The sequence below is a fragment of the Erigeron canadensis genome, chromosome 7 (assembly GCF_010389155.1).
Source record: "Erigeron canadensis isolate Cc75 chromosome 7, C_canadensis_v1, whole genome shotgun sequence".
Taxonomy (NCBI): Eukaryota; Viridiplantae; Streptophyta; class Magnoliopsida; order Asterales; family Asteraceae; genus Erigeron; species Erigeron canadensis.
In genome coordinates, this window is record NC_057767.1 from 38,301,849 (window position 1) to 38,325,665 (window position 23,817).

Genomic DNA, 23,817 nt, shown 5'->3' on the forward strand with positions numbered 1-23,817 from the left:
GACTACCTCATTAATGTTGAAAGAAGAATTTTCTTTCAATTTAGGATATATTTCTCCTAGTAAAAACGGTAGAGGAATCCCAATCGAAAATTTTAAAGATAGGTGGGACAAAGTTAACACATACCATAATCGTAAGCTTTTATCAATTTTCAAATAAGCCGTTTTATGTTTTTGTAAGACATCGGATTTTAGACCCGTATGTATATGTGTGTGATATTTTAAGTATAAGTTTTTACATTTTATAATTATAAAACACGAAATCAAAGTTCGTTCCTTGATTCAACAAACGAATATGAGCACTCAGAATCTCAGATAGTGTACAAGTTTGCTTGGTGGGCGTGATATATCAAAAAATATATATATATATATATATAATATATAATATATATATATATATATATATATATATATATATATATATATATATGTGTGTATGTATATAGCCCAAATCACTCGATTTTTATGAAAGTTGAATAACATTAGAAAAAATTATTGAAAAGAAATTGAAACAACAGAAGAGAAGTAAAAGAAAATAGAAATAAAAGGAAGAGACAAAGTGTGAAATGCACAAAGGGGGTACAAGTGGTAATTCATATGATAAAAAGGAACAAAAGTGTTTTGTTGGATTCAGTTTTCAAAGTTTTTGTAAGAAATTCTGGTCTGAAAAAGTAAGTGGGAATGGACAAAATTTCAAACTCAGGCCTGGACTTTCGTTATGATGGGATTTTAAAGGAGTGACATATTGACCCACTACATAAACAAATTTTTTTTTTGAAAAGTAAAGATTTCATTCATATTTACCCTGTATATAAACAAATTATTTGGGGTATTTCATGTTTTTAGTATCACCCTTTTCAAAATACATATATACATGATACATAAATAGTCTTGAGAAGTTTTATATCTGTAATATAATATCTATAAAAAGACCAACTACCTTATAAGAAGTGGGTTTAGAAACGGATTATATGTAATGGTTAATTGTCTTTCTTTAAGTTGTTGTTATGTGTTTGTACAAAGGAAAATGATAAATCTAACATATTTCATAAGTCTAAAAATCAACTTAAAATCTTAAGAACTTGACATATGAATTTCATTAATTTTCTTTTTTAGTTTTATCCCTTGATTTATCTAAGTGTTATCATCTTACTATTAGGTTGACTTTTAGGTCCATAAGTTAAATTGATTTATCATTATTCTTGTACAAATGTATTCCCTTTTATTTGTAATGTGGTTTTGGCATTCAACACTTCAGGGTCTTTTAACTTTAACTTTAGTTCGAGCAATTAATTTCTAAGTTTGCCTTAAAAAAATAAAAATAAATTTAGTTTCTAGATTTCTATTTTTGATAGCAGAAAATCAATGATTTTGTGTAGATTAGGCCAGTCCTTATAGGGGAGTCCTCCCTGCGTCCGATATATCCAACGCCACGGGGGGACGCTAGTAGCACGGAGTGCGTCTTCTATCACGTCGGGGGGGGGGGGGGGGTTGTTCTAAGTTTAGACGAGCGTTTTGTGCTAAAGGTGGGTCCCTTTTGGTGATAAAAGCTTCCGAAAAAAAAAGTTTTTTGAAATTTGTATATTTGTATGTGTGTGTAGGATATATACATATATATACATGTATATATTATATACATGAACAAGATGATATATATAATATAATTTAATACTAGTTTTAGTTTTAACCCCTTGACTTTTTGTGCATTTACGATTTAACCCTGGACGTTTTGTGCATTTACAAAATAATTATTGTAGTTTTAAAAATTCTACTTCTAATCCCCAAAACTTGTGTATAGATTTTTATTAATATAGTATAATATTTGTAAATTAATTTATTTTTAAGTTAGTATAACTTTATATAAAAAAAATAAAAAAGGATAAAATAATGGATTAACAGTGGAAGAGGTAAGTATTATAAGGAGGAGGTGTTCTAGACTCTGATGAATAGTGAAAGAAATGAGAAAGAAGTGAGAAAAAAGTAGGTAGTATAAGGCTGTTCAGAGTGGGGGGCTTTGGCCCCGACGCCACCCCACTGCCGCCTCTTCGCCGCCGTCCACACCGCCCTGGCGGGTGGCAAAGGCCAAAAACACCTCCTTTCGATCAATATTCATCGCCCTTGTGTTTTGAATTGTCCAATAATTTGAGCCGTTACAACGGCTGGGAGCGGCCAACATTATATTTTTTTTTTCTTTTTAATTTAAAAATCATCCCATTTTACTTTATATATATACACACTATACTATATATTTACACACACTTTACTTATATACATATACACACACTTTACTCCATTTATCTCTTAAAAAAATACTCAATGTCTTCCGCGTCATCGGCAGCTCCTGTTAGCCAAGAAGAGTCTACGACTAGTTCCGGTTCCGATGAGTACGATGACGCGATTGAGAGTGTAGCGATTGCAGTCGTTCAACTCGCAATGCGAGTTGCCCAAGACGCGCCCCCGATTCGGCCAATGGGCTTCTTTCGTCGAACAACACTTGTTCGACGAAGGGTAGAGGCAAATGATAGATTGATGCGTCATTACTTTTCTGAGAATCCCACGTATAATCCAAGACAGTTTAGGCGACGTTTTTGTATGTCGAAGCGTTTATTTTTGAAGATAAGTGGTGACGTGGAGGTGGAATATCCATATTTTCAACAAAGATACGACGCGACGGGAAAGTTGGGTTTCAGCGCCATACAAAAGTGTACATCCGTACTTCGACAGCTAGCAACAGGACAAACTGGTGACCTTTTCGACAAGTATTTGGAGATGTCGGAAAGAACTTCACGCGAGACAGTTGAGAAGTTTTGTAGAGGTATAATTATATATATATATATATATTTAACTTTTATTTAAGTACGTATTATATATATATACGTAATTATATATATACATGTTGCATAAATTTACATATATTGAGTATATATATATTTATTTATTTAGTATATTATGTATTATATATATATACGTATTATATATATACGTAATTATATATATATATAGATATGGCATATATTTACATATATTAAGTAATTTTATGTATATTTAAATTGTACGTACAAGGTATACGCGAATTATATGAAGACGTATACTTACGAAGGCCTACTTGGAGTGATCTCCAACGTTTGTATGAGGTTCATGATGAAGTTCATGGATTCCCCGGTATGATAGGTAGTATTGACTGCCTGCATTGGGTGTGGGAGATGTGTTCCACAGCGTGGCGGGGCACGCACACACGAGGTGATGTCGGACACCCATCGTTGATGCTTTAGGCGGTTGCATCTTATGATTTATGGATTTGGAACGCCTACTTTGGAAAACAAGGATCAAACAACGACATTAATGTATACGAATCGTCACCCGTTCTAGAGGAAATCATTTGCGGATTAGCGCCTACAAGTGAGTTATATAACTTGTCTTTAATTATATATGTTAAGTATATTTATATTTAGATATATATAAGTATTTATAAATATATGTATATATTTAAATTATATAACTTGTCTTTAATTAGGTTCCTTTTACGTAAACGAGAACTTCTACAAGACTGAATACTACCTGACAGACGATATATATCCTGAATACACCACGTTTGTGAATAGTTTCACCGGCCCGTTTGATGAAAAACGGCAATTGTTTAAGCGCAAGCAGGAGTCGGCACGCAAGGTTGTTGAGAGGGCGTTCGGTGTTCTAAAAAAGAGATGACATGTTATAAAATATCCGGTACGCTATTGGAAAAAAAGAAACTATGGTTGATGTCGTATATGCTTGTATTATCATGCATAACATGATCTTACAAGATGAAGATAGAGCTTTTTGCCAAGACTTCAACCCGAACGACCCAACGTTGGACCCGGCATATTGGATGCAATAAACGCCGATTGAACAATGTATCGCAAATGGGGCAGCCGTCCGAGACAGGGAAGTACACAATATGCTGAAAGCGGATTTGGTTGATCATCTATGGGCGAACAAGAGGCGTGGCGGTGCACAACCCAACAACGAGCTCGAGTTCAACCTAAACAACTATGTTAGCGATGAGGAGTAGTAGTTTAGTATAAATAAAATGTGTGTAATGTAGTTTTTAGTTTAAGTATTATCCGTACTTTGTTTTATTATTAGTCATAATTTAGTTTTAATTTAATGTAGTTTGTAGTTTAATTTTAGTTAAGTAATGTATTTTTTTATTTTTAATGAACTTTTTAATTGTATATATATATATATTATATTTATAAAAATTAATAAAATAAGGTTAGGGGCTTCCCCAACGAGGAGCCCCACTCCAACAAAAAGTTTGGGCAACTCTTGGGGAGAGCCTCTGCCACATGGCGGAAGTCCCCCCTACGTAGGGAACCCCAAAGCCCCCTACTCCTCAGGGTACTAGGAGTGGTTGGAAAGATTTTATCAACCCTCTCAAATCTAACCAATAATATCCATCCACCTCACTTTACCTTTTCAACCCTCCCAACATTTTTTAGTGGCATTCCATAAAATGTTTAACCTTCACAACTTTTTTTTTCTTTTTTAAATATATCAAATACATAACATTTTATTATTAAAACACGACATATTAATAATAAAAACACAATACTACATTTAAACAATTAAAAAAAAAACACTTCAACATACTAAAATATACTAAATTAAATTTTCAATCGGTGTTGGTTGAAAAGCCGGGTCATCGAGGTATGCCAAATCTAGACCCGATACATGCTTTGTAAGATCATATCGGAGACGATGATGGACGTTTTCGTCATGCAACTCCGGTAAAACGCTAGGATCATACACTATCGGTGTCGGTTGGTCCATTATATGAACCGGTAAAATTGTCCTCCCGTCGTCCATAATGATCATGTTGTGCAATATACAACACGCTTCAACAACTTTGCCGATCTTGTCTAAATCGTAAAAACGAATCGGACGCTCCAAAATCTTCCATTTTCCCTTAAGAACACCAAAAACCCTTTCAATATCATTTCTTGTACTCTCTTGAACTTCTTTTCTTTTAGATCGACAGAGTGTGGATAAGCTTTAACAAACGTAGACCACCTAGGATAAATTCCATCAGTTAGCAAATAGCCACGTTTGTAATAGCGACCGCGAACAATGAATGATGAGTTTGGAACCGTCCCTTTTCAAACCGTGTCATACAAAGGCGACTGATTCAACACATTAATATCGTTATTTGACCCGAGAGGACCAAAAAATGAATGTCATATCCATAAATCTTGTGAAGCGATAGCCTCAATCATGATCGTAGGGACTTTATGATCCCCACGTGTGTGTTGCCCTTTCAAACTCCTTGGACAATACCTCCATTCGACATGCGTACAATCAAGACTACCAAACATCCCGGGAAGATGATGTCGCGCTTCATGCGCCTGTTGGATCATAGCTATGTCATGGGACGTTGGCCTACGTAAAAACTCGCGCCCATATATATTAATGACCACATCACAAAAGTTGATAAGACATTCGCGTGACGTGCGATCGGCCATGCATAAATACTCATCGAAGTTATCCGATGGTTCACCGGTCGAGAGTTGCTTGATTGCCGACGTGCATTTCTGTATCGGCGAGAAACCTTGTCTATTCCTTGCGTCCGTATGTTGTTGAAAATACGGGTATTGAGCTCCAATGTCACCAACAATCTTTAAAAACAACCGTTTACTCATGCGATAACGATGACGAAAGAAGCGGTCGCCGAATTTTGGCGGTTCCGCGAAATAATCACGCATTAACTTCTCATGGGCTTCTTCTCGATGTATGCGCGGGTGTCATTAGAGGAACCCGAGTCTTCTAGCTCTTCCACCGCCGCTAATGCGTCTTTAAAAAATAAAAACGAACTACCCGTTGATAAGTCGGGTAGCATAGGCGGGAGGATGATTTCGTTGGATGAAGATGAAGTAGACATTTTTATTATGTGAAAGTGTATGTGTTTTTGTTGAATATATTGTTGTTGTGTTTGAAATTGAAGAAGAATTGGTTAAATAAAGATAAAAAGGGGGAAAAAAAAATTTAATCAAAGCTTCAAACGGCTATATTGTTTGACCAAGTACCCCAACCCAACGTTCCAATTTGCACGCTCCTTCCCATTTTTAATATTATGAAGCCTGGTTTGTGAAACCTTCTTCCAGCCCAGCCCACTAACACATGGATTGGTGAAACCGGCGGTTTGAGCCCAAGCTGCTCCAACCCGTTCTCCCACTCTGTATGCCCTCATAGAGAGGCCTTGGCAGCTTGAAAATAAAATAAATAAATAGAGGGTTTCAGGGCCCAAATATTATCAATGGCTCAAATTTATATGTTTATACATGTATTTTCACAATTCAAATGAATGGTTAACCCCTAAATAATGAACATCTCATTAAAAGTTAGGTACGTTCTTATATCGTTGAAGTCATTTGGGTGATATACTTATTCAACAAGTCAGTTTGATAATACGAGTAACATGGTACAAATGAACATAGAAAAAGATGGTGATGCCTTGATGTGTTTCCATTACACAACGTTTCGTATAGAAAACTATTAGAATTTTGTGGGAGTTTTTTTCAAAATTAGTGTAATAGAAAATTTTATTTAGCAAACTAGTATATTTTCAAAAATATTTACCAAATCAGTATAGATTCAAAATTATGTTAAGTTTTTTTTCTCAAATTAGTGTGGTGGGCAAACTTATTTATCAAAATTAGTATAATTTCAAAAATATTTATCATTATAGGTTAATATCTAATTTAATATTATTATATTTAATTATTTATTAAATTAAAGAACTAAAAAATCCCCAATCGCAATTTTTTTTCATACAAATTCGTAACTATAGAGGGCGCTCGAGTCTAATAAGCTGGTTGAATGTCATTTGTGAAACGAACATTTGTAACAACAAATACATCTATGCATACGTATATCCTTATTAGCGATTAACATTTTTGATGTAAGTCATTCATGATTCACCTATGCATACGTATATTCTTATTAGTGTTAACATTATTTGGTTGGAATGTCGTTTGTGAAACGAACATTTGTAATAAAAAATGAGTAATTCTAGGTTTACAAACCTTTTACAAACAAATTTTTACAAACTTAACTTTCACCAATTAAACCACGTCTACGTGTTCTCCCACTTCTTTCCATCTCTTGTTTTATTGAACCACCTCACATGCTACCTATGTTTATAATAATTAGTTTGTAATTTGCTTGTCATTCTAGCATGGCTCTTAACTTTTGGATGGTTCTCTTTTGAGCCAAACGTATACATAGGTGTATTTTTTATGGCTCAAAAGAGAACCATCCAAAAGTTAAACCGTACATTAACAAATGTTTTTTTTAAACGATCCTCTTTTCATAATATAAGTTATATGTCTTTTAATATAGTCAGGCAGAATTATATATAATTCCTATAAAATAAAAGAAATGTGCATAAAATAAATAAATAGGATTTACATGAAAGTAAACTTGATTATCTTTTAATCAACACTACAAACAATGTTGTATTTGTCCACACTTTTAATTAGTGTGAACACACTAAAAAAAATTCACCCTTTTATTTGTGTAAAAATATTTAGAAATAAAAGTGTGGAGAAATTTTTATACACTTTTATTTATTTTTATATTTAATAAATATAATATTAAAATAAATTTAACCTATAATATTAAATATTTTTAAAACTATAATAATTTAGTAAATATTTTTGAAAGTATACTAATTTGATAAATAAAATTTTTCATTACACTAATTTAAAAAAAAAAACTCATTAAAGTGGTATATAGGACAAGTTTAGTAAGATTCATGACTAAATTATACGTGGTTTGTTTGTCTTCGTTTTTTGTAGTTTTTGTGGTTTGATGTTGGATTCATTTATCTCACTAATCATAATCGTATTGAAAACGTATTGTTCAGTTTTTTATTAATCTATCTTATCCGATAATGTAGTTCCCTTTATCATAAATATTAGAGAGAAAACAAAAATTTCTTTATGAGAAAAAGCTTAATGATGTGATTATCAAGTGTTTAAAGACAACGAGTGATGCACATATTTTGGATCAACATGTGAAAGACAAGAGGATTATATTGGTTATAAGAAAAATGGTGTACGTTTATTAATTAAAATTTCAAACATTTGAAAAAAAAGTTTTTGAAAATGAAATATCGAAAACATCTTGTATGATTGTAACAGGTAATATCATTATCCCATCCCCATGACAATGAAATATTTGTTTTGGTACACACCAAGACCCCAAAAGTACCCAACACACCCCCTCAATAGATCCCTTTCGTGATATATTCTTGACAGTTTTTTACGAGTGATTGTGAAATCTCAACATTTTCTTCCCTTTTTCAAACTATTATACAATGACAATGTTTCCCAAACATGTTTCTATCATATAATTAAGTAAATTTGTATTGTAAGATAAGTTATCAAACATAGATATATATATTTGGATTATCTTGTAGATTGGATAAATCGGTTATCGGTCTTTGAGGTGCCTTTTAATCTTTAATCAAACCGGAAAAGGTCTCGGTTAATCACGATTAATGAATAATAAAAACCGTAACCGAACCATTAGATATCGATATTTTGGTTTTTGATTATTTTTGGGTTTTAGATTTTTCGGTTTTGGATCACACAGTTTTTCGGTTTCTGGTTCATTTTATACACCCTTACTAATTGTTCTTAATGCACTAATTTTAATTATATCATAAACCCTTATATTTTAAAATCACATTTACATTAATTACATTTAAATCAACCTACACCATTCAACGACACCATCACTACCAATCATCGCCGCCATCAGACCACCTTCGCTTTCACAACTTTCTCGTGGGTATCTGAATCAATGCTAGAAAAGTAGGGCTTACGGAAATAAGTATAAATCTATGATATAACTAAAAGAGGGGGTTGGTGATACACTTGGTCATAGTTGTCGACTCGTAAATTTCGACTCGACCCAAATCTAATTTTTTGACTCGTGACTCGAAACGTGACTCGAATCGCAAGAGTTGGGATATTTAAAAATATGGTACTTTTATAATTATGTACAAGTATTTATTATAGACATATGTAATGTATTAATGTATTAAGCTAAAAATGAAAAATACCATTGTAATCAAATCAAATTTAAAAGCATATAATAGAATAGAGTTATGTTTAAAAATAAAAAATAAAAAAATAATTATTTTGTGCCTCGTGACTCGGACATGACTCGGACCCACTCGCACCACAAAACACGAGTCATGTTACGAGTCTAGGGTAAAGCGAGTCATCCCATCGAGTCGCCTCGTTTTCCTTTTGTTTTGACTCGACTCGTACTAGTCGACTCGTACGAGTTTGACAACCATGCACTTGGCATCTCTAATCCCGCTCTTTGAGTCTAATCATCATTCCTTATTAATCATTTAAATTTTTAATATTTATTAAGGCTGACTTTTATATTATTAATAAAAAAAAAGACTCTCAAAAATTATTATTATTTTATTATCTATATATATGAAACTGAGAAAAAACTCTCACATAATCTAAATCAAAAAAAAAAAAAGGCCAAAAACAAAATGCTACGATCGACTACTAAAAGGTTTTTTTATTTATATACTTTTTTCATATTTAATCAGTATTATTAGTATTGTCCATTATAGGTTCATTATGACTTGTTTTTCAACAATAAAAAATAAGACCAAGCCAACAGATGTTAACCATCATCTACGACTCCGTGTTTTGCATGTATGGACTGTTTCGGAGTGGAACAACCCAAAGAAAATCAAAACGTTCGAGATGGTCTTTATTGATGAATTCATATGTATTTTTTAAATTATATACTGTACACTTTTTGTTTCTCTTTTTATTGAGCTTAACTCTAAATTGTTTAGTATAAAATTGTTATTTGTGTTTATAGTAAGTATAGATATAAAAAAAATGCAAATTTTTTAGTTAAGTAAAATTAAAAAAAAAAGAAAAGAAAAAGGTAAACTAGAATCAATATTGATATGAAGTTAATTTTCATATGTTTATTCTTTAGCTTTCGTATTGTTTAATGAAATCGTTGCGCAATATATGTATTATGTATACGTTATGAATTGGTAATGAATCTTGACGATCATGAGCTGATTTAATGTGATAGATAAAAGTACTATGAACGTTTCCTTGAACTTTGTTTTGGTTTTCCAAGAATCAATTTTATGGTTTGTCTGTGTGTTTTAATTCTTTGGGTATGCGATAACTAAATTATAGTATGCTTTTATCTCAAAATCTATCATTATTCATTACTTGGTATATCTTGAGTTCTTTTATCATGGTTTTATTGCTAATGATAGATTAGTTTATTGAGCATTACTTATTCAACTTTTTGTCTTACTTTAATCGTTTTATGTTTTATGTCTAGTTATTTTAATTTTATTCGGTATCTATTTAATATACTTGAATTCCAATACTTTTTAGCTTTGATTGATATATTTTGAGACTACCTAGCATTTGTAAGTATATAAAGCTAAGTATATCGAAACACAAATAGCTATAAAGTACACTATTGTTATACCTGGTCGTTGGCCGGGGATAAACACCAGACATACAATTGAATCGGGGTCCTAAATTTCAGTATGCCAACCACATTGTTAAACAATACAATGTAAAAAGACTTTGACGGTATAAATAAGAAGTTAAAAACCTTTGACGGTGAAAATAAAAAGACTAATACTGCATCACCGTGAATTTTTAAAGATAAAACTTTAAAGGTAAAAAGAAAAGTCTTAAAAGATTTATTGGTTAAAATATGAAACACTAAAACGTTATCACCTTAAAAATAATGATATAAGTCAAAAATGAAAATAGAAACCTAAAAAAGACAATTAATGATATAAGTAAAAAAATTAAAATAAAATAGAAACATAAAGAAGGCAAATAATAATATAAGTCAAAAATAAAAAACTAGAAACCAAAAGAAGGCAAGTTGATAAAAACCACGCGAACTAAAAAAAAAAAAACCAAGCAGACAGGCTGCTCACACGAAGTCTCTTTATATAGGATATAACTAGATTATATCCGGTGCAAATAAATACTCCACCCATTCCACTAAATGTGTCATACTTTGAATTTTAAAGTCTTACTTTATAAACTTTAACCTTAAATATTTTGATTTGTGTTATATAGTATTTGATAAAAGTTATATTAATTGATTGAGTTTTAAATACATATTTTATTGGTATAATTCTCATCAAATATTATATAATACAAATTAAAATATTTAAAGTCAAATTTTATAAAAAAAAAGCATTAAAAATCAAAATAGGACATATTTAATGGGACGAAGGGAGTATGTAATAAATTATAGAAAAAACGATAATTTTCATCGCATGTTAAACCAAATTCAAACATTAAGCCATATTTAAGCTTTTCACCAAATGATTACATAAAGTCCGTTTGATACCATTACCATATTGAACCAAATAAGTACAATTATGAAGAGACAAATTTAATATGGAATTGTAAACAAATTTATGTGTGTAATGTAACATAATTAAACTAGAAAAAAATATAAAGCACCGCAAGCATTAATCATGTCACCTCAATAATATATACTGTCCCTCCCTCTCTAATCCACCCATCATATTCATAGACCTGTCTCTTTCTTTTTTTTCCCTTTAGTCACGCTACCCAAATAGACCCCACAAATCCCCATTTTTTCTTCTTCTTTTTTTTTTTTTACAGTCTTCTTTTTTCAACTTTAAAACTTCAAATTTCACCAAAATGCCCATTTAGCTCTCACTCCAACCTTCAATACATTTCAAATTTTCATCTGGGTATCACTTAAATCTACCAAAAATTCATAATTTTACTCTTTGGTTTCTCTAAAATCTACACATTTTCATTTGGGTATCAGTCAAACCTTCAAAAAATCCAATATTTCCATCTGGGTATCATTCAATCCTTCAAAAAATCCAATTGTTTTCACCTGGGTATCACTCAAAACTTAAAAAGTTTCAAAATTTCCATCTGGGTATTACTCCATTTTCCAAAAAAATTATCAATAAAAATGGACTCATCATCATCACCATCAAAGTTTGATTCAATCACAACACCACACAGAACACCATCATTCAAAGAAGACACATACCATCTCTACAATCTCAAACCATCTGAAAAGAAAGCCCTTCAAGAACTCAAAGAAAAACTCACCACACCTGAGAATGCTGACATCAGCATGTGGGGCATCCCACTGCTACCAACAACCACCACATCTGAGAAAGCTGACGTCATCCTGTTGAAATTCCTAAGGGCAAGAGACTTTAGAGTTCAAGATTCATTGACCATGTTACAAAAGTGTCTTGCTTGGAGGAAAGAATTTGGTGCAGACAACATTGTTGATGAAGAATTAGGGTTTAAGGAACTTGAAGGTGTAGTGGCATATATGAATGGGTATGATAAAGAAGGCCATCCTGTTTGTTACAATGCATATGGTGTGTTTAAAGATAAAGAAATGTATGAGAAAATATTTGGAGATAATGACAAGTTGAAAAAGTTTTTGAGATGGAGAGTTCAAGTTCTTGAAAGAGGGATTAAAATGTTGCATTTTAAACCTGGTGGGATTAATAGTATTATTCAAGTTACTGATCTTAAAGATATGCCTAAAAGAGAACTTAGAGTTGCTTCTAATCATATTTTGTCTTTGTTTCAAGACAATTATCCTGAAATGGTTGCTAAAAAGGTACGAGCATGTTTTAATTTCTTTTACTACTAATAGTAGTATTTTTCATTAATTAGATATCTTTGCTAGCTTTAGTGTAGTTTACATTTTATTACTCTAATATAATGTATGCAAAGTATTTTTATCTTAAATATGTCTTAGTGCATTAGTAGGTTGTACTGTAATGTACAACTCATTGATGTTTGTGAAAAGTTGAAAGTTTTTAAGCTTTTGACTTTTTCTTCCTCCAAGAAAATTACCACCTAGAAATGGTTTGATTGTAAGCCACTTTCACTTACCAAATTTGAAAGTTTCCCTCTAAATTGTTTTTATGCACTCATGGGTTTGTACTGTACAACTAAAAAATTGGGATGATGCTGTTGAAGCTCCTTAATTCCCACTTGCTACAGATTTAGATTCCCCCAAAAATGTGTTTTGTTTATGTACTGTACAATCCATTGATGCATGCTATTATTTGGTAAGTTGAAAGTTGAAACCTTTGTTGATCTTCAAACTACTATGCAATAAGGAGTTGTAAGGTATAAGCCTACAATGCATTAGTGAGCCATAACGATGGTCAATATAAAAAATCCACTAATTTTTGTAATGATAAATTTTTGTTAGGAAAATAATTTTTAGTTGTACTCTATGGTATACAACTCACTGTAAGAATGTACTATATTTTCATAAATATAGAATTACAACTCACATGTGGTAAACTAGATTTCTGGAGAAGTTAATAGTATGTGAAAATTAATGCTTGTAACTTATTGGTAAAGACTTTTTAAGTCTTTGGAAGTACCACGGAAAGAGAATCGTTTTTGAAATGTTTTTATGAAAATTTTAAATGAAAGCATGTGCATTGATGAAAATTTTGCATTTCACATTGATTGGTTGAGTACACTCCATTAGTTTTGTGGTGAATTTTCTAGTACCGGCGGACCCAAGGTGCTTTTTGTGTCCGTGAACTACATGATTTTTCCCAGAGTAGTTAGTTCACTAATATTTGGTTATGTCGAAAAGTTGTCAATCGAGCATCACCTATAAGTTATACAAGTAACTTACAACCGAGTAAAACCAAGGGAAAAAAAAATTCTATGTTACAAAAAATTTGCAATCTGTTTTGAAAGTAATCAAGTATAAAACACTAAGATTGCAAATTTTTTCTTCTTAATGTATTTGGTCACTTAATATACTAAGCACTTACTGATTAGAGAAAGAAACGGGCCCTTAATTTTGAGATTATAGCCCTGCAACTTCTTTTATATATATAATTTTTTTCTATTTAATGACTTATAATTGTTTACTTGTTGATATGAATTTACTGATAATCTGATTTATGGGTATAGATCTTTATCAATGTACCATGGTACTTCAGTATGTTGTACTCAATGTTTAGTCCATTCTTGACTCAAAGAACCAAAAGCAAGTTTGTGCTTTCTAAAGAAGGAAATGTCGCCGAAACTCTTTACAAGTGAGTATATCTTTCTTTTTTAACTTTACTTTCTGTTTTTTTCTTGTACAACTATTATTGCACAAAGTACACATATGTGAAGCATAATGAGTCCTTGTTACTAAGTACTTCTTGTTTGAGTGTGGATTTCAAGTAATCTAAGCATTGTACTCCATGAATGCATGTATGTATGTCTGTATGTTTATCAATAATTGTACTATATTGTTTTGAAAACTTGATATTGGTTTAATGAATTTAGGTACATAAGGCCTGAGGATGTACCAGTACAGTATGGTGGACTGAGCCGCCCCAACGAGTCGAACGGCCCACCCAAACCAGCTTCTGAGTTCACAGTCAAAGGTGGAGAAAAAGTCAATATTCAAATTGAAGGCATTGAGGTAACTTGCCTATCTTTCTTTGCAAATACTCTTTCACTATGTTGTAACAACTTAATTTCTACACTTTTAACGGCTGATTGGTTTAAAGATTTCAATCGAATTTAATGGAAAGGCATTTGGAATTCCTTCCTTGTCTTGTTAGGTTAACATAATAAATCCCAAATTCCTTTCCATCATATTTCACTGAATCCTTTGAACCAAACGGCCTCTTAGTATAGACAGACTTTCTATATCTTCGTGTTTTTAAAGGAAACATGCCTATTTGAAGAATCCTTTCTTTCTTCCCAAATAATAATTGCGAGAATTCTTTTGACAATTGGTATGGTGAATATTGTAGGCCGGTTCAACTATAACATGGGATATCGTGGTTGGAGGGTGGGAGTTGGAATACAGTGCAGAGTACGTCCCAATTGCAAATGGAAGCTACACCATTGCGGTGGAGAAGTCAAGGAAGGTGGGATCAGGTGAAGAGGCAGTTCACAACTCTTATACCACAAAAGAACCTGGAAAGTTGGTGTTGTCCGTTGATAATTCAGCCTCTCGGAAAAGAAAGGTTGCTTCCTACCGTTACCAAGTACGAAAACCTCCCGTTGTGATGTGAGTTTCTTTTGAAACCGTTTGTTACCCGTCTACTCTAGTGTTTTTGGTTCTATTGGTGTTGTCATGAAGTAATGTTTGCCTACCTAATATGTAACTTGTAAGTTGTAAGAAGAAAACGGTTGTATTACATTACCTATTTAGAATATGAGTAGATTAAGGTAGATGATGATATTACGCGGTATGCTAGTTAGGGGTAAAAAAAATAGGCTTTGGCTTTTGGGATCGCAGTGTGATCTGCAAAGTAAAGCTTGGCTGATGAGTCATGTAATCCATCCCGTTTGACGTGGACTATTAGAGTTTATTTTTTTTACAATGACATCGCGGTGTAACCAGTGATCCGTACGGTATGCTCTTGGCTAAATTACTTGTCTAATAGCTATAAAAATGGCTTATATATCTACATGAGTATATATATGTCTATAACGTGTTAGCCTAACCTCTTGGACTAAAAGGAAGACAGAAATTGTAACACATATGTTTTGTACAGAAAATATGTCTAAATGGTATTTATGAAATAAAAGGAGTAAGATGTAAGTAAGCATGTTTGTGTATTGTGGGCACCCGTGAAGAGATATCACATGTATGTATGATGACATATCATATGATGATTTCCACATGCTCCCAATGAGAACCATGCTTTTGCTTTAAACCACCGCTATGCTTCTGCATGTACTCCTGCAGTCCTGTTTTTATGTTACAAGAAAAAAGTTTCCATATACTTTTCTTTTAACTATTTTGATATAATAATAATAAGATGAAAATTACAAATTTACTAAAGCTACCCTTCAAGTAATTACTGTATTACAGTAGCAGCAACTGTATCCAAACTTGTCACAGGTGAGGTGTAAAGAGTTGAAGTATCGTGCAAATAGTTTTACCCTTCCTGTTAAACACTGTTCTCAAAGGACTTCTGGCCTTTGTATTTGAAAAATAATAAGATGAGAAATACAAATCCACATCAGACCTTGACCAAAAGTATTGACATTAACAATTTCTTATTACCTTTTCAATTGGATAATTTGCTACAAATGATATGTTTCTATGTATTTGTCACTAACTTTTATAATTGGTGTTTGAGGTCCAATTTATAATTATGAAAACTTTCTTTTGGTACCAAATGTTTTGCTGCCAACCAAATTAATTTTTGTCACGCACTACCACTTGATGTACATCATCTATAGAGACGATTGCCAAGGTCAAATTGTACGTGCCAATGATTAATACACAATAGTTGGGTACAACTACTACTCTCCAATTCATCACATGGATCACATATTCACATTTATGTGGTACGTATATGTACTCGATATGTTATCCAATGATCATCCCAATCGCTATTTCGACAAATTTTTCTTATACTCTTCTTATACATATAACAATTAGTATTAACAAGTATTTGCCAATAGTTTGGTGATCACTATATATCAGTAAGGTCTTAGACTTTAGGAAAAATTCACAAAGATTCGAATCCTACTTCGTGTATATAAATTAACAAACATATATTAGATGATAAAAGATATTGTTATTTACGGTACAAAATACATAGGATTTGGAAGTTTAAAAGTTCTATTGCCAACAAATTGACCATGAAGATCACTCCATTGGTCACCTACATTTCCCCATATTCTATACCCTTGTTCCACCAACTTCCTTCTTATTTCTGATTTGTAAACAATACCACTTTGTCCTTTATATGCTTCACCCCTGAAATATATTGAATTACAATTAAGAATTTTGGTTAGTCACATATATGCATTTTATAGATTTGGTACATTTCTAAAAGACCATGAAACAATTACCTTAGAATGAGTTGTTCAAAGCCAAAGAACCCTTGAAGGTGAAGATTATGAATAGTGGGTTGTCCTAATGTCGTTTCGTCCCTACCACTGATCAAAAACACCTTAAAACCACGTTGAATCAACTTATGAAATAATTGTAGGGTTGAAAGAATCGCCGGGCACAAGCCTCTTGATGCCCATTCCTTAAATGCACGTGGGTCGTATGGGTCACCTCTGCATCATACACAAACCGTTTATTAGAAGAGGTGACAAAATATGTAGGTCGAACTTACTAGTCACTTGTTATCAAACGTTTATATGAGTGTAACTTGAAATATTTTTTAAAATCTAATAACCGGATTACGGGGCCATTATCGGCCCCCACCAACCAGCCCCAACGGCCAACATGTCAGAGCTCAATCATAGAGAACCATGACTAAAGGGACATGGGTTGAGATTTGAACATATTACATGGAAACTAAATCTCTTGGTGTTGTTTTGTAGTCTTATATAAATTAAGGCTTGTTTATAATTTATGTTTAGAAACGAATTCTAAGAACTTTAACCAGTTCCACTTCACAAACCAACTAATAGGTTAAAACAAGCAAAACTACAAAAGGTTAATCATACTGATGGCTACTATACATCATGAGACAAACCAATGCTATGGTGCATGGCCCATGAGCCCAAACGGTCCAATTTCATGTACGTATGATATTTCTTGCTAATTCAGTAATTACATTTTAATTTTTGCACAATGTTAATTGTTATCAAGAAGGGTTTTATCTATATCATTTTAATTTAATTTATTTTTTTTAGACATGGTATAAACGCTTACGAGATTTTAGGCTCGTGTCTAATACACGGAGCTTGTGACGTTATCAATATTAAATGTTAATTTATTGTAGTTTAACATTTAATATGCTATTTTGAGTAATAAAAAATTGATCTATATATCAACACTTTGAGCTTTTTATTGAAATATTTTAAAAAAATATGTTTATCGAATTTGCTTAATTTTAGAATCTTAATATATCTATATTATATTTTATTTATTTATTTATAATTAATTTTATCTTTATATGATAGAACATATACTATTGGATATATATTAGTTATTATTTTATTGGATAAATATTAGTTATAATTTTATTGTATATATTTTAACTATTATTATTTATTTATTATATTTAAATTTTTTGGTAAAAAGTGTAAATTTAAGATGGAAAAAAAAAAGTGTAAATTAAAATGAAAATTGAAAAGAAAAGTCTTACGATATAATCGAAATTGCTACAGTAATGTTTTTTCTTTGGTAGCCATTATATGGAAACAAAAAGCTTATTAAGAATTATATGGAAACAAAAAATTTAATGTAATTGGGCTACTGAAATTGGGCCTTAAAAAAAGCTATACTTATCAAAACAGAGTCCTTAGTCCTTGCATAGTTACAAAATATGTTACTATTTATTTTATGACGTTTAAATCTTGTTTTTTAAGGTTAAGATTAAGGAATTAATGACGTTAAAAAAAATAAAAAATACTAAATTAAGGAATGGTGTACACTTACCCAAATCGTTTGCCTTCATAGTAAAAGATATTTGAAAGGCATGTATCATCAACATCTAAGATCCAAGCATCAAATCCATCTTCAAATAGATCTATTTCGTCAATGTAACTAATTATCTGTTCTAAAACCAAATTAAGATCCGAATCATATTGCCCGCCGAGCATGTATACCTCAAGATAATGGATACATTGGACTGGAACCGTACGCCACCCATGTATATTGTTTGTCTCTATAGCTAGCCTCCAACTCAAACAGTAGCTCGGAGACAACTCAACTAGTTGATCACATTTCTGTCTAGGCGAGTGATGATCGAAGCACTTTGTACTCAAAAACATATTTAACATAACAAGAATAAGAGAAAACACAAAGGTTTCTTTCGGACACTTCATGTTATCCAAATGTTGTAGTTTATGTATCTTTGCACGTGTGATGAATGAAAGTTTTAATAAAGCGTTGTTATAGAACGTTTAAAATTAAATGCATATACTATTTGAGTTATAAAAGAAGCACATATAAATTTTAAGTATCTTGTATTCGTGATGTTGAATGATGGAATCCAGAGTGTTTGATTTGTTTGTCAAGTACCCCATGCTTCTATATATATAGTATATCAAAAGAACTTAAGAAGGGTGAATAGTTCAGCTTAGCTCATATATTTTTTATTTTCGTTTAATTAGCAACCACTAAATACAAGAATTATAAAACAAATTTAAGTCAAACATTTGAAAAGTTATCCAAAATACACTTGATCATCAAGAGAGTATACTAAACATTAATGTGGTCAAACCTCACTACATTTGATGACTCAACTAATAAGGTTTTTCTCTTTTATCCTTTTTTCAAAGTCGTGTATCATTTACTCGTAAAATGAGATCTAGCTTGCGTTGTCTTAACTGGTTTCACGTTAAAGAGCTCCCTCACTCTCAATACCTGATAGGAGGGGAAACCCCTAACTAAACCGCTTAAAGACATGACATTTAATAAGGATAAAACGTTGCCTTTTTGCAGTACTCAAACCTGCTTTAGTAGAGTAGTTTATTTGTGAAATAACTTGAAATGTCTTTCTCATATCTCAAAATCGAGATCTCCAACACGTAAATTATCTGGTGCTCAACCACTGATATAATACTCGTGGATGACAAATTTTTGTATTAGATAACACGGTTTATCCAGAGTACTTTTACACTTGTTTCAAAAAAAATTCTAAATATCTTCAAAATATTTGCTTCACAAGATTGAAGCTAAGATATTTAATTTATAAGAATGTGAAAATGTCTGACTAATATCAAAATATTTGCTTAATTAGTCATTTGATGTTGATTAAACAATAATCCGTAACATATAATGAACGACAACTAAATATATATATCATATATATCTGTGTTATATAAGATTGTGATGATGTGTAATTGAAATAGAAAGTGGGTCGTTGGACACAGCTAGATGGGAAAATAGTCAGAAGGCATTTCAAATCTGGTAGTGGAAATGACACAATATACAATTCTGTAGATTTATATGTCGGTAATTCAAAATGTCCGACCAAACACTACTTGATTTTTAATATAATAATAAAAAAAATTTATAAATTGTTTGGCATTCGGCAAAACTAGTTGTTAATGAAGCTGGTAGTTAATGAAGTCGGATGCCGACCATCATCACTCACTAATGTACTAAAAGTTTATGAACTTTATTTTTTGAAGTTATTAAAATAACAAAACACATTTGTTGGTCATGTGAGAAATATCACCGTAGCAAGTCACTGTAACGTAAGAAATACGAGTATGTTTTTTATTCTTAAATACCATCCTTCAGTGTACATTGGAAAACATACGATTCTAGTATGTAAATAAAAGAGTTCTACGTATATTGATTGGCTAAAAATTTCAAATAATTCCACCAGCATTGAAGTTGGATGTTTGTCAACGATAGAGATGGTCACTTGGACCTAGCCATGACGTCAATAGACCAAAATAGTAAATGAAGCACATAACCATTTATCAAGAAGTTATTTAATTATTACATCTGCATTTGTTTATATCAAGGCTTACGTAAATTGCCAATTTGGTTTCAAATTTTATCTATTTAATTCTTTTTAAACGTCATTCTATCCTACTCATACTCCTAAACTACACGTATGCTTAAAAAATCATAAATCTCGAAAAACCTCTATTAATACACCTAAGAAATATAAGAAGTGAGACTCGTATTAGGTCTAGACTTGGATTTCATCTGAAATTTAAGTGCTTAAAATCATGAAAGTATCACTATTGTTTAACACTTGTAAAAGTTTCACATAAAGATATTACAAAAATGAACAAAAATATCTATTACATTGAAGCCATTTTGTTATCAAAACAACATTATCTGCTAAGAAAAACAATAATCTAACTGGGACACATTTTGAAAGTTTTGAACAAAAAAGGCCTTTACAAATTACGGGGACATAACAAGGATATAAAAGGTTCGATGTTCTAAAAGATCAAATTAATTTGATAGTCAATAAAAACTCAAAAAGTACATAACAAATCTAGCGATCATTTCTTTTCTAGGTAATAAACCCTTGTGTGGATCATGTTTGGATGTGTGTTTAATTTCAAGTCGTGATTATCAAGTTCTAATGTTTGGGCCGCTAAATAATTTATCTAAAACTTTAGAATACAATCAGGCTCATACCAGACCTTTTAGATGGGATGGCCTAACCCCTTCAAGTTAGCCCATTATTGGATGATTCTTGTTTATGAATTACCTTTAAAAGCCCAACCAAATCTATGTGATTGATATTAAAGTTTAGAATCTTGCTAATTAACATAAAGCATTTCGTGTCCAATTTTGTGAAACTCTTCATCAGGCAAACAAGTCGCTTGAAAAGCACAGCATTCATCGTCTCAAACCCTATAATTTTTGGGTTAGCAAGGAGCTGTTGCAAATAATACAAAATAAAATATTACACATAAAAATAATTATTTCTAATAACAATTTTCAATCATCACATATATCATATATATGCTTTTTGTCACACATTTCTCATTATATGATTGAGTTGAGTTATCGTCATACTTTCCTTATATATTATTTCTCTTCTTTTTCATATTTTTTTTACTTTTTTTTTTTGGTTGGAACTTGCTATATATATGGTTATACCATACATGTGAAACACACAAGTAAACAGTTAGTTAAATATGGCCTAACAAAATCTATAATTTATATAATTTATATTTATAAAAAATTACAGGCGATACCAATTTAAAACTGAATATTAAAAATAAATACTAACAAAGAAAATAATATCTACCAATATACTAAAACAGGATTCTAACATTTCTTGATCGACATGTGACACAATATTTAAATGACATGTGTAACTTTTAATTAAAATTTTTTAAAATTTCTAATTTATAGTTTTCTTTTAAACGGTTTCTAATTTATAGTTACCATATATTTATCAAATTCTTATTCTTATTATTAATTACTATTATTATTATTACTATATATTAGTTTCCTAATTGTACAATACCAATCCAAGTAAAACACTTATCTATACCAATTAACATATTATTCTTTCAATATGTCTATTAAGAGGGTGTTTGGGGTTGCATTGTGAGTTAATTATCTGATTATTGCATTTGCATATCGTAGATAATGAAAAGAAGTGTTTGGCAAAATAAGTGATTATCTGCGTTTTATTAGAGAGAAAATGCAGTTTTGAAAAAGTAAGTAGGAACATACTTTTTCAAAACGCAGCTTTTAAACGCATAATCTATTTTTTAAACGCAAACACAAACACCCCTAATACACTCATCGCAACTATGTTTCATAAATTTAAATCACATAACATAATTGCCCTCACTTTTCTCTTAGGATATGTGAAACTATAGCTTTTTAATTAGTAATGATTATAACAAAAATAATACATAGTATATAGCAAATATGATATAAATCAATATAAAATCCTTTATGTTTTGTGTTGTTCGTAAAAATAATACATAGTATATACCAATAAGAATATTTACTTTATAATATTTTTTGTTAATCCGTATATCGTACGGGTATTAGTACTAATATATATATATATATATATATATATATATATTAAAAAGTTTTCAATTTATGTCAGCACGAATCTTAAATTGCATCATCTCTAGATAAAATATGTTTTTGCGTCAAACTGCAATGCAATGTAATGACACCATATGTCATTTGATGTATTAAATCGTGGGGTTCTACGCATGAGAAAAATTCTTAAGAAGTAGATACCAAATCAGTATCGTTTACCTATACGGTAGGTTTCAAAACCATCTCGTCAGATATATCGAAACCATTCCTATGGTTTTAAATTACCATAAATTATAGAAAATAAATAACTATATATCATAGTTTCGTGGTATTTTTAATAGCAATAGGCCAATAGCAATTATATATTGGCTCTCACGACAATGATGTGTTTAATTTAAATTTGAAGAAAGAATAGATATTTTAGATCAAAATGCTTAAATTACGGGAACTGTATAAAATGTGGGTTGGCGTGTCAATATATGATGGTCCGATTGCGATGTAATTAAACCCGTGAAAATAGGAGATGTGATTTTTAGAATTTTATGTTGAAAAACAAACCATGCCCAACAGCAGAAATAAAGTTACATCATTTTTTCTGTTTGATAAAGATAATAAACTTGATTAATTTTGTAAGTTTATAAATATGCTTAAAAGTCTAGCTAAGTTTAATAAAGAAAATCAACAAAACTCATAAACCAAATTCATACATAATTTTAAACCCATCAACTCGCTATCCAACTAATTATCTGATTTTGTTTGGTTTGAGTTGACCCTTCGAGTTAGCAGGTTGACCTGCCAGTGTATATAAAATTTTTAGTAAGTCTAGCTGACAACCCATTTGACCCGTCAATCCGAAAACCAACAATCCATTTAACCTGAAATTTAACGTAATTGTTGAGATGAAAACGTAATTGTTGTGTATATCCTATTTAATTTTCATGTAAAGCCAAACTGAAAAGTATATCAAAATCTTGTCGGGCCAAAGTACTAAAGTTATTATTATACAATTTATTCGGATTCGAAATATATAAAAGCAAAAGTAATGAATAGAAGCTTTTGACTTTGTAATATATTAGATGACTAAACAACAAAAGGGTTGTTGTAGCAAAACCATCGACCTGAAGACTTTGAATAGCTTTCTAACTTTAATTTTAGTTGAACATATATTTTGTACATGTATGCCAATGCCAATTCATACTTTCAATCACCTACCAAAAATTACTCTATGCAAAAACCCATTCTAAGACATTTTAAGGGTTGCATTTTAGGTGTGTATACTATTGCTATTCTGAT

At 31.2% G+C, this 23,817-nt stretch overlaps 4 protein-coding genes across 4 annotated transcripts; 2 read left to right on the forward strand and 2 right to left on the reverse strand.

Annotated features, from left to right (window-relative positions):
* Nucleotides 1–2,313: 2,313 nt before the first annotated feature.
* LOC122609497 lies at nucleotides 2,314–4,045 on the forward strand. Its single transcript, XM_043782537.1, has 3 exons — nucleotides 2,314–2,812; nucleotides 3,512–3,682; nucleotides 3,906–4,045. Exons 1-3 carry the CDS (start codon nucleotides 2,314–2,316, stop codon nucleotides 4,043–4,045), a joined length of 810 nt encoding a protein of 269 aa, XP_043638472.1.
* A 1,165-nt stretch (nucleotides 4,046–5,210) lies between these two features.
* Nucleotides 5,211–5,735, reverse strand: LOC122609498. Its single transcript, XM_043782538.1, has one exon. It carries the CDS (start codon nucleotides 5,733–5,735, stop codon nucleotides 5,211–5,213), a length of 525 nt encoding a protein of 174 aa, XP_043638473.1.
* Nucleotides 5,736–11,822: 6,087 nt separating this feature from the next.
* LOC122607592 (patellin-6) lies at nucleotides 11,823–15,442 on the forward strand. The gene is made up of 4 exons (XM_043780600.1): nucleotides 11,823–12,696; nucleotides 14,025–14,149; nucleotides 14,388–14,526; nucleotides 14,864–15,442. The coding sequence occupies exons 1-4, from the start codon at nucleotides 12,025–12,027 to the stop codon at nucleotides 15,125–15,127; spliced, it is 1,200 nt and encodes a 399-aa protein (XP_043636535.1). The 5' UTR covers nucleotides 11,823–12,024; the 3' UTR covers nucleotides 15,128–15,442.
* A 1,191-nt stretch (nucleotides 15,443–16,633) lies between these two features.
* On the reverse strand, nucleotides 16,634–18,887 carry LOC122608746 (acid phosphatase 1). Its single transcript, XM_043781839.1, has 3 exons — nucleotides 18,472–18,887; nucleotides 16,926–17,138; nucleotides 16,634–16,830 (listed from the first exon to the last, which is right to left on the reverse strand). Exons 1-3 carry the CDS (start codon nucleotides 18,858–18,860, stop codon nucleotides 16,653–16,655), a joined length of 780 nt encoding a protein of 259 aa, XP_043637774.1. The 5' UTR covers nucleotides 18,861–18,887; the 3' UTR covers nucleotides 16,634–16,652.
* Nucleotides 18,888–23,817: the final 4,930 nt, after the last annotated feature.